The sequence below is a fragment of the Nannospalax galili genome, unplaced genomic scaffold (genome assembly GCF_000622305.1).
Source record: "Nannospalax galili isolate Female #2095 unplaced genomic scaffold, S.galili_v1.0 scaffold612, whole genome shotgun sequence".
NCBI lineage: Eukaryota > Metazoa > Chordata > Mammalia > Rodentia > Spalacidae > Nannospalax > Nannospalax galili.
In genome coordinates, this window is record NW_008333388.1 from 2,759,983 (window position 1) to 2,778,499 (window position 18,517).

At 43.0% G+C, this 18,517-nt stretch overlaps 1 protein-coding gene across 7 annotated transcripts in view; it reads left to right on the forward strand.

Annotated features, from left to right (window-relative positions):
- The window catches only part of Fbxo16 (F-box protein 16), a 79,416-nt gene that overhangs the window by 30,710 nt on the left and 30,189 nt on the right, over positions 1-18,517 (forward strand). For all 7 annotated transcript variants that reach the window (XM_029561128.1, XM_008828127.3, XM_008828126.3 and 4 more), the window contains exons 4-6: positions 1,362-1,568; positions 3,621-3,785; positions 12,972-13,189. In XM_029561128.1, coding sequence (XP_029416988.1) covers positions 1,362-1,568; positions 3,621-3,785; positions 12,972-13,189 — 590 coding nt within the window. The remainder of the gene's footprint in view (positions 1-1,361; positions 1,569-3,620; positions 3,786-12,971; positions 13,190-18,517) is intronic.

Genomic DNA, 18,517 nt, shown 5'->3' on the forward strand with positions numbered 1-18,517 from the left:
ATGTATTGCCTGCATGTAGGTAAGTGCACCTATGTCGTGCACCCATGTCATGCACCCATGTCGGAGGTCAGAAGAGGCTGTTGGATCCCCTGGGACTGGAGTTATGGACAGTTGTTAGCTGCCATGTGGGTGTTGGAGTATGAACACGGGTCTTCTGCTAGAACAACCAGTGTTCTTAACCTCTGAGCCATCTCTTCAGCCCCTAGAGACTATAGACTTTCAAGTGTTTGGATTTTTTAAGGACTGTGGGGTTTTAAAGGTTGTACTGTCTTATGTTGTGATATTAACATCATATTTTGGGGACAAGAATAAGAAAGGTTATGGTTTAATAGTGATGAGTTTGTGTGTCAACTTGACAAGGGGTCAATTGTGCTGGATAGTTTTAGTGTCAACTTGATACACCTGGGTTGAGGGAACCTCAATTGGGGAATTGCCTCCATTGAACTGGCCTGTGGCCATGTCTGTGGGGCATCTTCTTGATTGTTGTGTGATGTGGGCAGGTCCAGCCCATTGTGGGTGGTACCACCCCTGGACAGGTAGGCCTGTATTGTATAAGAAAGCAGTCTGAGCAGGGGTCAGGCAGCAAGCCAGTAAGCAGCACTCCTCCATGGCCTGTGCTCCTGCCTTGAGGTTCCTGCCCTGAGTTGTGAACCTTGGGCTCCCTGATGAACTGTGACCTGGGAGATGTAAGATAAAATAAACCCTTTCCTCCCCAAGTTGGTCAGAGTATTATGTCACAGCAATGGAGAAACAAACGAGGATACGAATTTAAAGTATACACGTGTGCATGCACCTGTGCATGTGTGTGTCCTTGTTTTGTTTCTTTTGCTGTGACAAAATATCCTGACAGAAAGCAACTCAAGGGAGCAAGAGTTTGCCTTAGCTCCCAGTTCCAGGCTACAACTCACCACAGCAGGGAAGCCAAGGTGCAGGAACTTCATGGCCACAGCCACAAGCCAAGCCTAGGAAAACGAATGCACGGAAGCTTGCCAGTGCTTATCACGCTTCTTCCGCTCTCATTCAGACCAGGACCCAAACCTAGGGAATGAGGCCACTCACCGCTGGGTGGACGGAGGCTTCCCATCTCAATTAACATAATCAAGACAGTACCCCACAGACCTGCCCACAGGCCAAGCTAATCTAGACACGTCTTTCCCCACGTGATTCTAGATTATGTCAAATGGACAACTAAAGCTAACCATCACCCATACACTGACAGCTGAGGTCTGATCACGTGTATGCTCAGCAAGGAAAGCAGAGGAAGGGTTAGCGAATCGTGACGTACTAAACTCCTTTCTATGCTGTTCTCCTCTTCCTTGTGATGAATCACAGTACACCTGGAACGTCTTTTGTTTTCTCAGTTTGACAAATGGACAGACTCTCAAAGGAGGAGGATCCTCACAGGTCTGCTGGAGCGCTGCTCCCTGGCCCAGCAGAAGTTCTGCTGTCGAAAGCTGCAGGAAAAAATCCCAGCAGAGGCCCTGGATTTCACTACCAAGCTTCCAAGGGTGTTATCTGTCTATATCTTTTCCTTTCTGGACCCTCGGAGCCTTTGTCGCTGTGCACAGGTAAAGGCAACAGAGCGGCATGTGGCGTTTTGTCAGGACAGCCTTAGGAAACTCTGAAACTGGGATAACCTCAGGAATGAAAGTGAGAATGAGACTAAAAGAGATCTAAACCAGGCACAGTGGTCACACCTGTAATCTCAGCACTCGGGAGGCTAAACCAGGAGGACCCCTGTGAGTTCAGGGATAGCCTGCACTACAGAGTGAATCCCTGTCTCAAAAAAAAATAAGTTACAAAGGAAGGAAGTGAGGGGAGGAGGGAAAGAAAGAAAGAAAGAAAGAAAGAAAGAAAGAAAGAAAGAAAGAAAGAAAGAAAGAAAAGATCTGAGTGGGCAGTCAGAAGGCTTAGAACAAAAGAGGCCAATATTTCTTACAAGGAGTCTTACTATATTAAAGTGAAGTAAAATTACTCAAGATATAAACCAATAAACCAGACATGGTGGCACACACCTGTAATCCCAGCACTTGGGAGGCAGAGGCAGGCAGATCTCTATTGAGTTGGAGGCCAGCCTGGTCTCCATAGCAAGTTCAAGGGCAGCCAGGGATATATAATGAGAGTCTGTTTCAAAATATAGGTAAATCATAAGTAAAGCAAAACATTTAAACAATAACAAAGAAGTGTTAAATTTTTTAATAAGGAAGAAAGGAGCACCAATGGAAAGTCTTTTCTCCTGATATCCCCTCCTGACAAAATCCCATCTCCATTGAATTGAATTGAATTAATCTGCCACACGAGAGCTGGATGACCATGGCTTTGTTTCTGGGTTGAATCATGTGGTTTCTGCATCTGCCTGAAGCATTCTATCAGAGCCTGTGATCTGTGCTCTCCTTCCAGCTCCCGAACCTTATTTCTTTTTTCTTTTTTTTTTTTATGTATATAGTGTATTTTTATGTATATAGTGTACCCACATCATGGAATGCCTGTGGAAGTCAGAAGAGGGCATCAGAACTGGAGCTGTGGTTGGTTGTTAGCCATCTACAGGTGGGTGCTGGGAATCGAACCTGGGTCCTCTGTAGCAGGCAGTGCTCTTAATGGCTGAGCCATCTCTCCAGCTCCAGAACCTTACTTCTTTGAGCTGTGCCCTACTTCCTCCTGATATCTCCCTTCATCACCTATCACAACACTGAACATAGTAGGGACTCAATAAATGGTGGATGGAAGGAGAGAGGGGGAGGGGTGGGGGAAGAGAGAAAGCGTCCACAGAATGGTCTACTTTTTGGAGGGCCAGTCAAAAACTATAAACTAATTCATCTTCACAAAGGCCAGTCTTTAAGGGTAAAATACAGATGTGAAAGTTGGATGTTCTCTCTCCAACTATCGTAGCTTAGCTACAGAATCACTCTCGACTTCATAGATGAACTTGGCCTCTTAGATACACTGTTACAGAAATGAGATGTATTCAACAAACTCTTTATGCTCTGTGGAATCCTAAAGGTTTTATTTCCATTTATTTACTTATTTATTGAGAGAGAATGTGCGTTTTGAGGCTGCATCTCAAGCAGCCAAGGTTAGCCTTAAGGGTACTATGTAGCCTTGAATTCCTAATCCTCCTGCTTCTACCTCCCAAGTGTTAGGATTGCAAGCATGTGCCACCACACCTGGCCTAAAGCTTTTATAACACACACCAAATACTTGTTAATTGTGTCCCATTTATAAAATGTGTATTTTGTAAAATTTAAGGATGGACAAAAAAGGAAGCACACTATGAAAAGAATGAACGTGTAGATCTGAACCTATGAAACTTTCGTATGGCCTTCATAAGCCTTTAGAAAGTTCTAAATTGACTTTGAGCCTTGGTTTCTTCATTGGCAATATGAGAGTCATAATTCTATTTACTTCCCTAGTTTTGGGGGAGGGTGCTTAACGGATGCTCAGGAACATCATCAAGCAGACTTGGTTAAGTCTAGCAAGCACTCCAGGAGGCAGTAACTGAGCCGTGACTTAAAGGAAATCAACAAAAGTTACTTCAGGTCCACCCAGCAGCTGAAAACCTTGAGAAAACGAAAATGTAAACTAAGCAGTTGTGTTGTATTTGTCTACCACCGTTTCTCCAGGTGAGCTGGCACTGGAGGAACCTGGCTGAGCTGGACCAGCTCTGGATGCTCAAGTGCTTACGCTTTAACTGGTACATCAGTTTCTCCCCAACTCCCTTCGAGCAGGGCGTATGGAAGAAGCACTACATTCAAATGGTGAAAGAACTTCATGTCACCAAGCCCAAGGTAAATTTGAAGCAGCAGACTTAGATCTAGCAGAACTAGATCAGACTTGAAACCAGGAAGGGAAATGGTTCAAAGGGCAGAACTGTGATAAAATGCCCTGACAAAAGGCAACTTGGGGGAAAGGAGTTTGGCTCACAATTCCAGGTTACAGTCCGTCATCCAGGAAAAGTCGGGGCAGGAATGTCATCCACAGTCAAGAGCAGAGAGAGTGAACACATGGACCTTTGCTCTATTGTTCTCAGCTCGCTTTCTGCCTCACACTTCAGGAACCCTTGCCTAGGGACTGGCTCAGCTACAATGGGCTCGGTCTTCCTAGATTGATTAAAAATCAAGACAATCCCCATAACACCTGCACAGGCCAATCTGCTCCTGATAATTCCTTATTAAAACTTTCTTCCCAGGTGACTGCTGGTTGCATCAAGTTGACAATTAAAACTACCAGCAGACCTGTGATGTCGAAGTCTCCTTTTCTAAGGCTTTGTAGTCCTGTTCAAAGTACTCAGGTTTCTGGGTGTCATTGGTGCATGCCTTTAGTCCCTGCTCTTGGGAGGCAGAGGCAGGCGGATCTCTGTGAGGTCAAGGCCAGCCTCGTCTACATAGTGAGTTCCAGGACAGCTGGAACTACAGGGAGACCCTGTTTCAAAAAAACAAAACAACAACAACAACAAAAAACAGCAACAGCAACAGCAACAAAAATTTAAGTAGGCATACAAAGTAATCTGTCTAATTATAGTGCTTGCTCGTCTACAGTGAGTTCCAGGACAGCTGGAACTACAGGGAGACCCTGTTTCAAAAAGACCAAAAATAAAAAATAAACCACCACCACCAAAAAAAAAAAAAAAACCAAACAAAATACTCCTGTTGAGAGGCTGGAGAGATGACTCAGCAGCTAAGAACATCCACCTAGGGCAGCTGACAGCCACCCAGAACTCCAACTCAAGGGGAACTGATGCTCTCTTCTGGACTCTGAGGGCACTTACACGTGCACAGAGACACACACACATGCACATAATTTAAAAAAAATTTTTTTAAACAAACAAAAAAAGATACTCATGTTGTGAGCCCTCAGCTGACACCCTCCAACCACGGCTATGTCTGAGAGGTCAGGACTGGGGAGCTTCCTGGGTCCTCATCCCCGATTTCTGTGCCTCTTAGAAAACTTCAGTTCCAACATGAGAACTCGGCATTATGTTCGGTATTGGTCAACATGGGTCTTCAATTCACTACTTCAGATCTACTATGATTCTACAAGAGGAGCTGAGGTTGGTTGGTTGGTTGGTTGGTTGGTTGGTTGGTTGGTTGGTTGGTAGGTTGGCTGGTTAGTCTGTTTGTTGACACAGGGTCTCCCTATGTACCCTACACTGGCTTTGATCTCAAGATCCTCCTGCCTCAGCAGGAATGCTGGCGTTACAGGTATATACCACCATGATTAGCTGTTTATTTAAGTTACTAGCCATGCTAGGTATCCAACCTATGGACTCATGCGTGCTATGTAAGCACTCTACTACTGAGTTCTACCCTCAAGCCTAGTGCTTATTTTTGTATCATTTATAAAGGAAAGTTTTCCAGTAAAGTGATCATTAGGAAAGGGGCATCTTCAGGTTCTTCTAAAGCCTGAAACTAAGCAATATGGAGTAGTCACATATAATCATGAAAATAAATAAGGTGCCAACCATGCACATGTGGCATTGTGCATCATTTTATATACTATATAAGCTCCTGAAATTTATGTATAAATTTTTTAATGATTTTAAAACCACGGGGTCTCATAACCTATTAAAAAAAAAAACCTACAACGAATGTTTTTAAAATTGAAGAGTCATTTTGCATTATGAGTGGTCAAATCCTCCCTGGCTCATTTAGGGTTTGGTTTCATTGTGTTTACTTAAAGCAGATTCCAAATGCATTTAATGCAGTCATAACCTGTGCACAATTAACAGTGCTACAGTTACAGTGACAAAACTAGACTTTTTGATTTCAGTAGTTGGTGTGCCCCATGAGGATTTCTTTTGAAAAAAACTTTTGTTTTACTTTTTAGAATTTGAGATGGAGGTGCGCCCTGCCAGCCCCCAGTGTGCAGGCCTCCTGCTTCAGCCTCCCAAGCTGGGGTAGAACATTGCGCCTTCTGTGTCTAGTTAAGAAAGAAAAATTTAAATGAAGAATTTTTAAAAGGTCTTTAAAATTTTACTCTGGAGGCTGGAGAGATGGCTCAGCAGTTAAGAGCACTTGCTGCTCTTCCAGAGGACCTGGGATTCCGTTCCCAGCACCCACTTGTCGGTTGACAACCACCTGTAACTCCAGTTCCAGGGGCTCTAACACCCTCTTCTGGCCTCTGTAGATACTGCATACATACACGTGGTGCACTTTCACACATGCAAGCAATATGTCATACACATAAAAAAAGCTATAAAAGCCTGGTGGTGTGGTGGTGCACACCTTTAATCCCAGAGCTCGGGAGGCAGAGGCAGGTGGATCACTGTGAGTTCAAGGCAAGCCTGGTCTACATAGTGAGTTCCAGGACAGCTGGGGCTACAGGGAGACCCTGTCTCAAAAAGACAAAAACAACAACAACAACAACAACAAACTATAAAAATTACTGTAGCTGCTGGGCATGGCAGCACAAACCTGTAGTGCTTGGTAGGTAGAGTAAGGATCTGGAGTTCATGGTCATTCTCAGCTACATAGTGAGTTCAAGGTCAGGAGGGAGTATCATTCAGTAGCTAAAGCTCAGGCTGTTGCAGGGCAGGGAGAGGAAAATGACCAAGTAACAGAACAAAAGAAGTTTTTAAAAAATTATTTTCATGGGGCTGGAAAGATGGCTCAGTGGTTAAGAACCCTGGTTGTTCTTGCAGAAGACCTGGGTTCAAATCCCAGCACCCACATGGCAGCTAACAACTGTCTGTAACTCCAGTCCCAGGGGATCTGACAGCCTCTTCTGACCTCTGTGGGCATTGCACAACACTGGTGCACTTACCTACATGCAGGCAATACATGAATATACATAAAATAAAAATAAAAATAAAATTATTTTCATTACATTTTTATTTGTGTGTGTGTGTGTGTGTGTGTGTGTGTGTGTGTATGTATGTATGTGTGTGTGTGTGACACAGAGCACATGTGGAGGTCAGAGGACAACTTGCAGGAGTCTGTTCTCTCCTTCCACTATGTGGGTCCCAAGGACTAAACCCAGGTCATCAGCTTGATGGCAGGTACCTTTACTAACTGAGCTATCTCACCGGCCTGAAAAGAAGTTTTAAGTGTTGCATATACAACTGACTTTAATGCTTTGACTTCAGAAACACCTCTTTCCACAAAATGTTTCTCCATAATTGTCCTTAAAAATGACTAATAGCTTGAAAGTAAAAATGCTGCCTCTTCATTTGGTTTTATATTAAATTTCTCTAGCAAATGCCTTGCTATAGGAAACAAATTTATCTGTTAAATAAATAGAACAAATCTGGGTCTGGCAAGATGACTCAGTGGTTAAGAACACTAACTCTTCTTGCAGAGGACCTGGGTTCGATTCCCAGCACCCACATGGCAGCTACGAACCATCCTTAACTCCAGTTCCAGGGGAATCCGAAGCCCCCTTCTGACCTCTATGGGTATGGCATGACACGAGTGCACTTACATTCATGTAGGCAATACACTCATACACATAATAAAAAGAAAATTAAAATAAAATGTCTTTTTTTTAAAAAAAAAAAATAGAACAAGTTAGAAAGGACAAGGTCAAGAAAACCCACTAATGAATGACTGACCAAAGAAATAGTCAGGTGGTCGCTATGGCATCACAACCATGTGGTTGGGTTAAGCCCGCCCGTGTTCTGTTTTCCTCAGAAAAGCATAGCTTTCCCTTTTCCTTGCTTTCCCGGACACTCTGCGCTTCCTCACCCTTTCCCTACAAAGTTATCTCACTACTTTCTGCCACATGGTTGTTTACAAACCGCATGAATTTTTTTCCTTCTCTTCTCCAGCCTTTTCCTCCAGTCAGCTGCAAGACTGACAGCTTGCCTGCCCTGTGGTTTTTCTTTTGTCCTTCAAGGTTTGTCCTTGAACAAGGAAGGAAGGGAGGGATGGAGGGACGGAGGGAGGGAGGGAAAGAGAGAGGGAAGGAGAGAGGGAAGGAGGGAGGGAGACCTAAGCCAGAAAAACTAAAGTTAGTAACTTCCCTTACTGGGATTAGCAGAGTTAGTTGTCAGCATCTACTTGTGCAGTTTGTACAGTTCCCTGTGAGGGGGCTTCTAGAGCTGGACACAGGCAGTCACTAGAGCAGAGACTTATGCACCCTCCAGACAGCTTCGCCATCCTCCCTGCCTGGTGAAGGCTCCAACTCAGCATAGGAAAGCACACCAGAGTGGTTAATAGTGGTTTCCCCAACCTTAAAATGAGAACAGCCAGAAGGATCTTAAAACTGTCAACCTATAGCCAGGCATGGTGGCCCACGCCTTTAATCCCAGTACTCTGGAGGCAGAGGCAGGCAGATCTCTGTGAGTTCAAGGCTAGCCTGGTCTACATAGTGAGTTCCAGGACAGCTGGGGCTACAGGGAGACCCTGTCTCAAAAAGACAAAAAAACAACAAAAAAATCTGTCAACCTATGATAGAAAACATTAGAAAAAGAAGATTCAATTAAAGTAAGTAGAAAAAGAAATAATAAAGATCTGGACTCAGTGGCAAAACACAGAAATGAAGATAGTAAAACCAAAGCTGATTCTTGGAAAGTATACATAGAATAAGATATGACAAACTGATCAAGGGGAAAAAAAGAGAAAAAAGAGATTGTTAATGCCAAATGTCAGGAATGGAAGAGGAGATGTTATTACAAGTCCCACAAAGCTTAAAAGGATATTGAGGTCACTAAATTAAAAAACCAAGATGAAACAGCCAAAATCCTTGAAAAACATAACTTCCTTAAGTGACCCAGTAGGTACTAGAAAAAAATGAATAAAACTATATTGATATACAATTCAATTCATATTTAAAAACCTTACACAAAACTCCAGATCAGGTAGCTTTTCTGGTGAATTCCTTCACACAGTTAAGGAAGAAAGAATAGCAGTTGTATGTAACCTCTTCCAAAAACAGGAAGACAGAGCATTTTGTTGCTTTTAAACCAAAACCAGATAAAAGACTTCACACGAACGCTGTGGCAGTTCAGGGGCCGCAAGATGGCTCGGCAGGTAAAGGGGGTAAAGGCACTTGTTGCACAAGCTTCTTGACCCATGTTTGATCCCTGGGTCTCATGTGTAGGTAGATGAAAGACTCATCTCCACAGTTTTCCTTTGACACTTCATGCATATTCTCTCTCTCTCTCTCTCTCTCTCTCTCTCTCTCTCTCTCTCTCTCTCTCTCTCTCTCAATAATAGCTACATATCAGTATCCCCCATGGATCCAGACACAAAAATTCTTTGAGGTATTAAGAAATTGAATCCACAAATACACAAGAAGATGATACATGAGGACCAAGGGGGACATATTTAAGGAAAGTCAGGCCAACCTAATGGTAAAACCTAGTAGATGGAGCTGGGGAGATGGCTCCGTGGGTAAAGTGCTCACCACACAAGCATGAGGACCTGAGTTCTGTCTCCAGCACCCATATTAAAAAGCTGAGTATGATGGTGCACACTTATAATCCCAGCGCTGGGGATGTGGAGAGAGGAGGATCCCAGAGGTTCACTGACCGTTCAGCTTAGCCCAACTGGAGAGCTGCATGTCCCAGTAAGAGATTTTGTCTCAAGAAACAAAGCTGAAGACAAAGCTTAGCAGCGAAGAGCACTGGCTGCTCTTGCAGAGACCCAAGTTTGGTTCCCAGCACCCACATGGCAGCTAACTGTCATCTGTAACTGATTGCAAGGGATCTGACACCTTCCGGCTTCTACATGTATTGCACTACACAGGTGCACTTGCATACATGCAGGCCGTACATCATACACATAAAATAAAATAATATTTCTTAAAAAACACAATGACAAGAGGAGGATCACTCTGGAGGAATGATACCCAAGGTTTATTCTGGCCTCAACAAGCATATACACATATATGTACACACACCTGCACATATGCAAACATACACACTTGAACATGAAATCCATCCATGTAATTTACACAATAAAAAAACAGGAGCTGGGTGTGGTGGTGCACACCTTTAGTCCCAGCACTGGGGAGGCAGAGGCAGGCCTGGTCTATATAGCAAATCCAGGCCAGCTGGGGCTACAGTGAGACCAAAAAGCGTGTCTCAAAAAGACCAAAGAAACAAAAAACAAAACAAAAAACAGGAGATATAGGATCATTTTAATACAATAAACGAATGAATTGTCTAACAAAATTCAGTATCCATTCATGATGAAAAATTTTTCAAAAAGACTTCAGGCTGGAGGTGTAGCTCAGCAGTAAAGTACTTGCTTGTCTAAACATGCCAGGCTGAGTTGAACCCCCAGCACCAAAACAAGACTTCAGATGATGTGCACAAAAGTTGCTTGCTTCACTCATGGATTTCATTATTACCAATTTGTTAGAGTGTCAAGAATTAATGATTTTCAAATATCTCACTAGCATTTATTCCTAAATATTTCCCCTTGTTTTTATTGCCATGTACTATTTCTATCTGACAGTATTGTGTTACTTTTCTCATTGCTGTGACAAAATACCTGACTAAAGAAACTTGAAGGAAAGGCTTCTTTGGGTTCACAGTTGCAGGCTGCAGCCTGTCATGGTGGGAAGTCTTATCTGAAGAAGCGCCAGGTGGCTGGTCACACGGTGTCCACAGTCAGGAAGCAGAGAGATGAAGGCTGGTACTCAGCTTGCTTTCTCCTTTTTATTCAGTTCAGGACCCCAGCCCGTGGAATGATGCCACAATTAACCCAGTCTAGAAACTCCCTTCCAGACTGCCCAGAGGTTTGTCTCCTAGGTGATTCTAGATTCTGTCAAGTTGATAATAGTAACCTTCACAAGTGTCAAAAGTAAGCCACCTTCCTGTGGAGAGACAAGGGTTATTTCTAAATAAATTCAGAAATGAGTGCCATTTCAAATGAAACCTGCACAACATGTTGAATAATACAAATATGAAATGTCTTCTTAGTTTACTACTAGGCTACAATCATTCATTGAGTAAATATTTATCACACACTGTTACATGCCAGGTATTTAGAATTCAAAGATCCTAAGGCCGGAGTGATGTGGTTGAGAGTGCGTACTAAACGGAGGATCGGAGTTCAGATGCCAGCGCCCACATTGAGTGGCTTACAACCACCTGTAAATCCAGCTTCAGGGGATCCAGCACCCTCTTCTGGTCTCCATAGGCATTGCATTCATGTGCACAAATTCATCCACAGACATACACATAAACACACAATTTAAAAAGTAATGTCTTTGAAAAAAAAAAAAAAGCTTAAAGATCCTAGCCTGGCTTTCAGAGCCTAGTCTAGTGGCCCAGGACATAGACAACTAAATACTGTCATTGCAACATTGAATGCTGAGGATCATCCTGGATTAGACTTGTATACAGAGAACAGAGGGGTTGAAACAGTGACTGACTGTGTTTGGGGGAACTGGAGAATCACTTCCTTTTTCCCTCCCTCCCTCCCTTCCTTCCTTCTGTTTTTGGTTGTGGTTCTGGGTACAGACCGTGGGGCCTACCACAGATTCTACTAGTCTGTCCAACTAGGGAATGTCTTTTTTTTTCACTAACAATTGAAGCAAACCAATTTACCAAGCAAAGCTTCCTTAATCTCTTAATGAACAAAAATTGAGCTCTTTAATGGCTTCCTAACATACCAGTACCACTTCCCTTAGGCTACAACCACATTAAAAACCCTTTATGAATTGTGCACACAAAAGACAGACTTCTAATTTTGGAAATTGGTCATAAGTATTCTTTGGGAGTGGCTGGGTTTTGGGTGATTGATAGAGCTTCAATCTACCCCTGTGCAACTTGAACCTGTCTGTCTGTGTTAGGGATCATTAAGGCCAGAGCACCTTTTGTGGGTTGGAGACGTATTATTTTTATGAATAAACCAACTGCAATAGTGACAAGGCTGACAATGGTAAGGTAGAATTGTCAGAAGAGGATGAGGTAAGGCTCATGCTTGAAGCACAACAGACCTGGATCAGAATTCTAAATTGAAATTCAAGTTCTGATTATGTCTCTATGGGTAAATTAGTTGGTTTCTTTGACCTCAGGTTCCTCCTCTATAAAGCAAAGGTGATGATCTTTAGCTATTTTGTTTTGTTTTTATTTTTGTTTTTGAGACAGAGTCTCCCTGTAGCCCCAGCTGACCTGCAACTCACTATGTAGACCAGGTTGGCCTCAAACTCACAGAGATCTGCTTGCCTCTGTCTCCCAAGTGCTGGGATTAAAGGTGTGCCCCACCACACCCAGAGATGATTAGCTTTTAAAGTGACTGTGAAAGTTGAGTGTGGTGGCTCACACCTATAATCCCAACACTTCTGAGCCCTGGGTAGGAGGATTGTTGTGAGTTCACAGCTTTCCTGGGCAACATAGTAAGTTCTAGGCCATCCTGGGCTACTGACTGAGACACTGTCTCAAAAAAAACAAAAATAAGACTGGTTATATAGCTCAGTTGAATATTTGCTTAGTTTGCTTTAAAGCCCTATGTTCAATCCTCAACACTGAATAAGCCAGGCCTGGTATTACAGGCCTGTAACAGCATTCAGAAAGTAGAAGCAGGAAGATCAGGTGTTCAAGGTCATCCTGGACTTCAAAATGAAGTAGCCTAAGCTACGTAAGACCCAGTTTAAATGAATTAATTAACTAATTAATTAAAAATTAAGTCATACCCAGGCACAGTAGTATATACCTTTGATCCCAGTACATAGGAAGCAAAGGCAGGTGGCTCTCTGTGAGATTGAGGCCAACCTGATCTACATAGTGAGTTTCAGGTTAGCTGGGGCTACTGGGAGACCCTGTCTCAAAATAAATAAATAGTAAAAATAATAAAGTCACTCTGTAGGCTAAACAAGACTGCATAGAAACTGCTAGATAGATTGTACTTGGCACTGGTAGGTCCTCTCCTGGGGTGGTGGCTACTGCAATCCTCATCAGCATTATGGTTACTATAGTGACGATGAAGAAGATGATGAGAGAGGTGATGAAGACACTCCTGTTCTTTGTTGTTATTCTTATCTTGGTGCTCTGAGGGCAGAAATAATACATTTTCTTCCCCTAGACGCCTCCAAAAGATGGATTCGTTGTTGCTGATGTTCAGCCAGTTCCTGGCAGTTCTCCAGAAGGACAGTCCCCTTTTCGGGCCTCCTCCTCTTTGAGAAAGAAGAATAACCTTGGGGAGAAAGACCTTCCACCGTGGCGGTCTTCCGATAAGCATCCTACTGATATCATCCGCTTTAATTACCTAGACAACTGTGACCCCGAGCACCTCTGGCAAGGGTAAGAAGTGCCATGCCCTCCTCAGCCTCTTTGCTTTTCAGAGCAATTTATTGTCCCTTCAATGGGTGAAAAAAGGAGAACAGAACTCATTGTGAATTACAAAGCTTTTCAATGCATAGACACAGACTGACTACTCTTAGCAAACTTTTCCTTTTCGTGGTCATTTGTTTGCATCTTATGGATGCAATGATTTAACATTGTAGCCTTTTTAATATTTTATTTATTTATTTTTATTTACTATGTATTTTGTCTGCATGTATGCAAGTGCACCTGTGCCATGCAATGCCTACAGAGCCCAGAAGAGGGCATTGGATCTGGGACTAGAGATACAGATGGGTGTTAGATGCCATATGGGTGCTGGGGACCAAACCCAGGTCCTCTGCAAGAGCAGCCAGTGCTCTTAACCACTGAGCCATCTCTCCAGCTACCCTTTTAATATTTTTAATACATTTTATTTATTATTATTGTGTGTGAATGTGCCATCTGCTGAGCATGTGTGGAGGTCAGAGGACATGTTTTGGGAGTCATTTTTTTCCTTTCACTCTGGGTTCAGGGGCTCAAACTGAGGTCATCAGGCTTGTACAAGTGTTTTTTCCCAGCCTTCTGGTCAGCCCTGCCTTCATATATATATTTTTTTAATATTTTATTATTTTTATTTTATGTGTATGAGCGTATTGCCTGCATGTATGTGAGTGTATCCATGTCGTGCAATGCCATGGAGGTCAGAAGAGGGCTTTGGATTCCCCAGGAACTGGAGTTAAGGATGGGTCGTAGCCTCCATGTGGGTGCTAGGAATCAAACCAGGGTCCTCTGCAAGAGCAATCAGTGCTCTTAACCGCTGAGCCATCTCTCTAGCCCTTAATATATATTTTTTAAGGTTTATTTCATTGTTTGTTTATGTGAATGTGTGGAAGTATGTGCAGATGAATGTGAGTACCTGTGAAGGCCAGAGAGGGCATTGGAGCCCCTGGAGCTAGAGTTATAGGGAGTTGTGAGCTGCCTGACATGGGTGCCGAAAACTGAACTCCTGAAAAAGAGCTGGAGACTCTCTTAACCACTGAGCCATCTCTCCAGCTCCAGCTGTCCAAGCCAGTACCATGTGGTTCATTCTAGTTCTTTTTACATGGTTGTACATCCTTCCTTCACCAGTGAGTAGTGGGTGAACAGAGGGGGACAAACGTTGATCCCCACATGTAAAACACAAGATAATAAGATAAACCCTCAGAGTTTTGGGGTTTTTTTTTTTTTTTTTTTTTTTTTTTTTTTTTTTTGGTCCTTTTGAAACAGGCTCTCCCTGTAGCCCTAGCTGGCCTGAAACTCACTATGTAGACCAGGCTAACTTTGAACTCACAGAGATCCACCTGCCTTTGCCTCCCAAATGCTGGGGCTAAAGGCATGCGCTGCCATGCCCAGCTTGCAGGGTTTTTTGTGAAACTAAAATACTCATGGCTAAAGAAACTGAGCTGAAAGTTAGGATAGATTTATAAAAATGTCAGGCCAAGTTCAAGATAGATTGGGCTGCATAATGAGACCCTGTCTCAAAAAAAGGCGGTGGGCGGGGGAGTGCTGAGGGGAGGGAAAGATTAGTTGGAACCTCAACACTCAGGAGGTTGAGGCAGGAGGACAGCATGTTCAAGGCCTGCCTGGGCTACGTAGAGATACCTCGTCTGCCCCCACCCCCCCAAAAAAAAACTTAGACCAGAAAGTGATAGAAAGTTAAGGTAGGTGTAGTAAAATGTTATCAGTTGTTGAAGCCAGAGGGGAGTGCACAGCACTCGCCGTGCTCTTACTTGTTTCCTGAGGTTTGCTGTATGTTTTTGTGTTTATTTGTTTGAGATAGGCTCTACTTATGTAGCTTAAGCTGGCCTTAACTTCAGGATCCTCCTGCCTCAGACCCTTGAGTGCTGGGATTACAGGTGTGTGCTGCCTTGCCTGGCTTTTCCTTTATATTTGAAACTTCTGTACAACTCCGCTCTTCATCAAAGTATAATCTGTTTCCCAGTGTGTGGTCAAGCTGAATAGTGTGGCAAAGTTAGACAGAAAAAGCCAGTTTTATGACTAAACCTTGTCTGAAATTTAGCTTTCAGTCCTGCCCCGGAAGTAGGGATGCTGCTGGGCAGTGCATAGCTGTCTGGGGAGGCACTCATGGGATGAGCAGTTGATTGCAGCCACACCAGAGACTGGTGGACACCTAACCTAGAGGAAGGCAAAAATTTTAAATGAGCAGAAACTTGAATCTGTTTGTTGTTTGTTTCAATTTTAAAATATTTAATTATTTTTTTCATTTTATATATATGAGTGTGTATCGCTTACTTGTACGCCAAGTGCACCCGTGTCGTGCAATGCCGAAGGAAGTCAGAAGAGTGTGTCGGATCCCCTGGAACTGGAGTTAGGACAGTTGTTAGCCGCCATGTGGGTGCTGGGAATCGAACCCTGGTCCTCCAAAACAGCAGCCAGTGCTCTTAACCACTGAGACATCTCTCTAGTCCATAACAATTTTTTTTTTCTTTTTGAGACAGGCTCACACTGCACTCTGAACAGGCTGGCCTTAAACTCACTGTGTAGCCCTGGCTGACCTCAAACTTAACACAGTTCTCTTGCCTCCAAAGTGCTGGAGTTATAGGCATGAGGCACCATGCCTTGCTAAATACTTGGTATTTAAAGAAAATTCTCAAGATTCCAAAATATCATTTCAAAAATTACACACTAACTGGAAAGCCAAAAGTGTATCATTGAAGTTGAGAGCACTGACAGTCTCCACCTTAAGTGATCAAAGTTACCATCTCTATAGTGAGAAAACTGACCAATTTCCTGATGTGATACAAGATGAAACACCAGCATCTTGCTGCAAGTCTGTAACTGAAACCAATCATGTCTCTATCCTGTCTTCCTGTTTTGTAAAGGTAACAGAGACAAAGACATCAAAGAATCTGTGTCCTGAGGGAAAAAAGAGCGAGAGAAAGTTCTAGGAGATGCACCCAATGTAGCTTGGATCTAGATGAGATCCTAATTAAAAAAGAAAAAGAGAGAGGGAGGGAGGAAGGAGAAAAGGGAAGGAGAGAGGGGCAAAGTAGGAAAAGAAACTCTAAAAGGCATTCCGGGGACAAGTGCAGAAATCTTAATATGGACTATGTACTAGATGACATTGAGGAATGTTCATCCCCTAAGGCACAATGATGTCAGTGTGACTAAAGAGGCAGATGGCTTCATCTCAGGAGATGAGTGTTGAAATATTAATGTCATTATATTTGCAACTGGGCCCCTTACGGCACAGCAAAAACATCAGCTACCACCACCACAAAACCCAATAATATATGGGGGGGGGCAGTAAACCCAGAAATAGCAAAATGCTCTCAAATATCTAGTTGTAAGCAGTAATCACTGTCCCCGTCTTCCAGCTCTTCTATTTGAAATTCTCAACTAAAAATCAGGAGACATTTTGAAAATTAAGTGGCAAATATTATTTGGCCATGATCTTTTTAAATAAAACTTTATAATAGATATTCAAATATATACACAAGTATGTAGAGAATAATAAAAGGAACATTTTGTAACCCACCATCAACTGTTAACAGTTTTAACCCATAACTAATCTGATTTCATCTGTTCATCACCCACTCTGCCCCTCCCCTACACGTTGAGGCTGGTGATTAGAGACGGGGTCTCCCTACGGAACTCAGGCTACCCTCAAATTCCTTATCCTCCAGGTTCAGTCTTCCCAGTGCTGGGACCACAAGCATGCACCCCATGACTGGTTCTCCTAAGTTATGTTTTTAGACAAATCATATGTCATGTTATTTTACCCATCAGTATTTCCACGTACACCTTTAAAAGGTAAGGAGTCGTTCTAAAACTCCTATCATGATGCCGTCTTCACAACAAACTCAATGAATGACTCTGTAATAAAATGAAGCATCATGAGTTTTCAGTTTCTTTGAATGTCACTGATGCTTGACTTCTTCATGAAGGCTGTTTTAATCACGCTCCAAATAGTCTACATGTTGTATTTGATCCATGTGTCCCTTCATTCTTGTTTTGAACTATAGGTTACCCCTCTGTTGTTCCTTCTCCTCCCTCCTATCTTCCTTCTCCCCTCCCTTTCTCCCCCTCCCCCAACCCCCTCTTCTTTTAGCAATTTGCTGTAGAAATCTGGCCATCTGTCACACGCAGCTTCTCACATTCTGGACTCTGTGGAGTGCCCTGCCAATGTGCAGCTTTTCGTGTCCCCGGCCCCCTGCACGTGGCCACACTGATAGAACTAGACGCCCAAGCGTACAGGAACAGGGGCATGCTCCTCCTTGATGAGCCCTCATTTCTGGTTCTCATTCTGTGTTGTTGGTAACCATGGAAGCACATTACCTAGATCCACTCTTTCAGGCGAGACGGGAGATATTTTAGACTTTGTAGGACGTATGCTCTCTGGCACAATTGCTCATCTCTGAAAATAGCCATAGACAATACACAACATAATAAGCATAGCTGGGTTCCAATAAAACTTTGTATACAAAGCCAGGCAGCTGCCAGGCATGGTGGCGTATGCCTTTAATCCCAGCACTCAGGAGGCAGAGCAGGTAGATCTTTGTGAGCCTGGTCTTCATATTGAGTTCCAGGCCATTTGAGGCTACAGGGAGACTATCTCAAAAACCAAACCAAACAAACAAAAAAATCAGGCAGCAGGCTAGATTTGCCTGTGGGTTGTGGTTTGATGACCTCTACTTTTTCCTAAAGTATATGATAGTAAACAGCTGTTAATATAAATGCACACATGATTATTGAAAATAATTTCAGATTTCATTGTCTATACTTTTGTCTTTGGGAGATAGCCTACTAAGAATATTCAGATAAATAACTGTGTTAAGATTTTAGATGGAAGCCAGGTGTGGTGGCACACACCTTTAATCCCAGCACTCAGGAGGCAAAGGAGGCAAGTCTCTGTGAGTTCAAGGCCAGCCTGGTCTACATAGTGAGTTCCAGGCCAGCTGGGGTTATGGAGACCCTGTCTCAAAAAAGGAGAAAAAATTTTTTAAAAAACTAAAAAGTACAAACAAAATATTAATAAAATTTTAAAAACTACAAGCAAGTGGCATTCTCGTGTATTATAGTTTTAAATGCCTCCTTTTGAAATGAATGAACACATAAAATGCATTTCCCTTTCTTTACTTGCTTTTCTTTTAAAAAAAAATAATTTTATTGGCTGGGTGTGCTGGCACATGCCTTTAATCCCAGCACTTGGGAGGCAGAGGCAGGCGGAACTCTGTGAGTTCAAGGCCAGCCTGGTCTACATAGTGAGTTCCAGGACAGCTGGGGCTACAAGAAGACCCTGTCTCA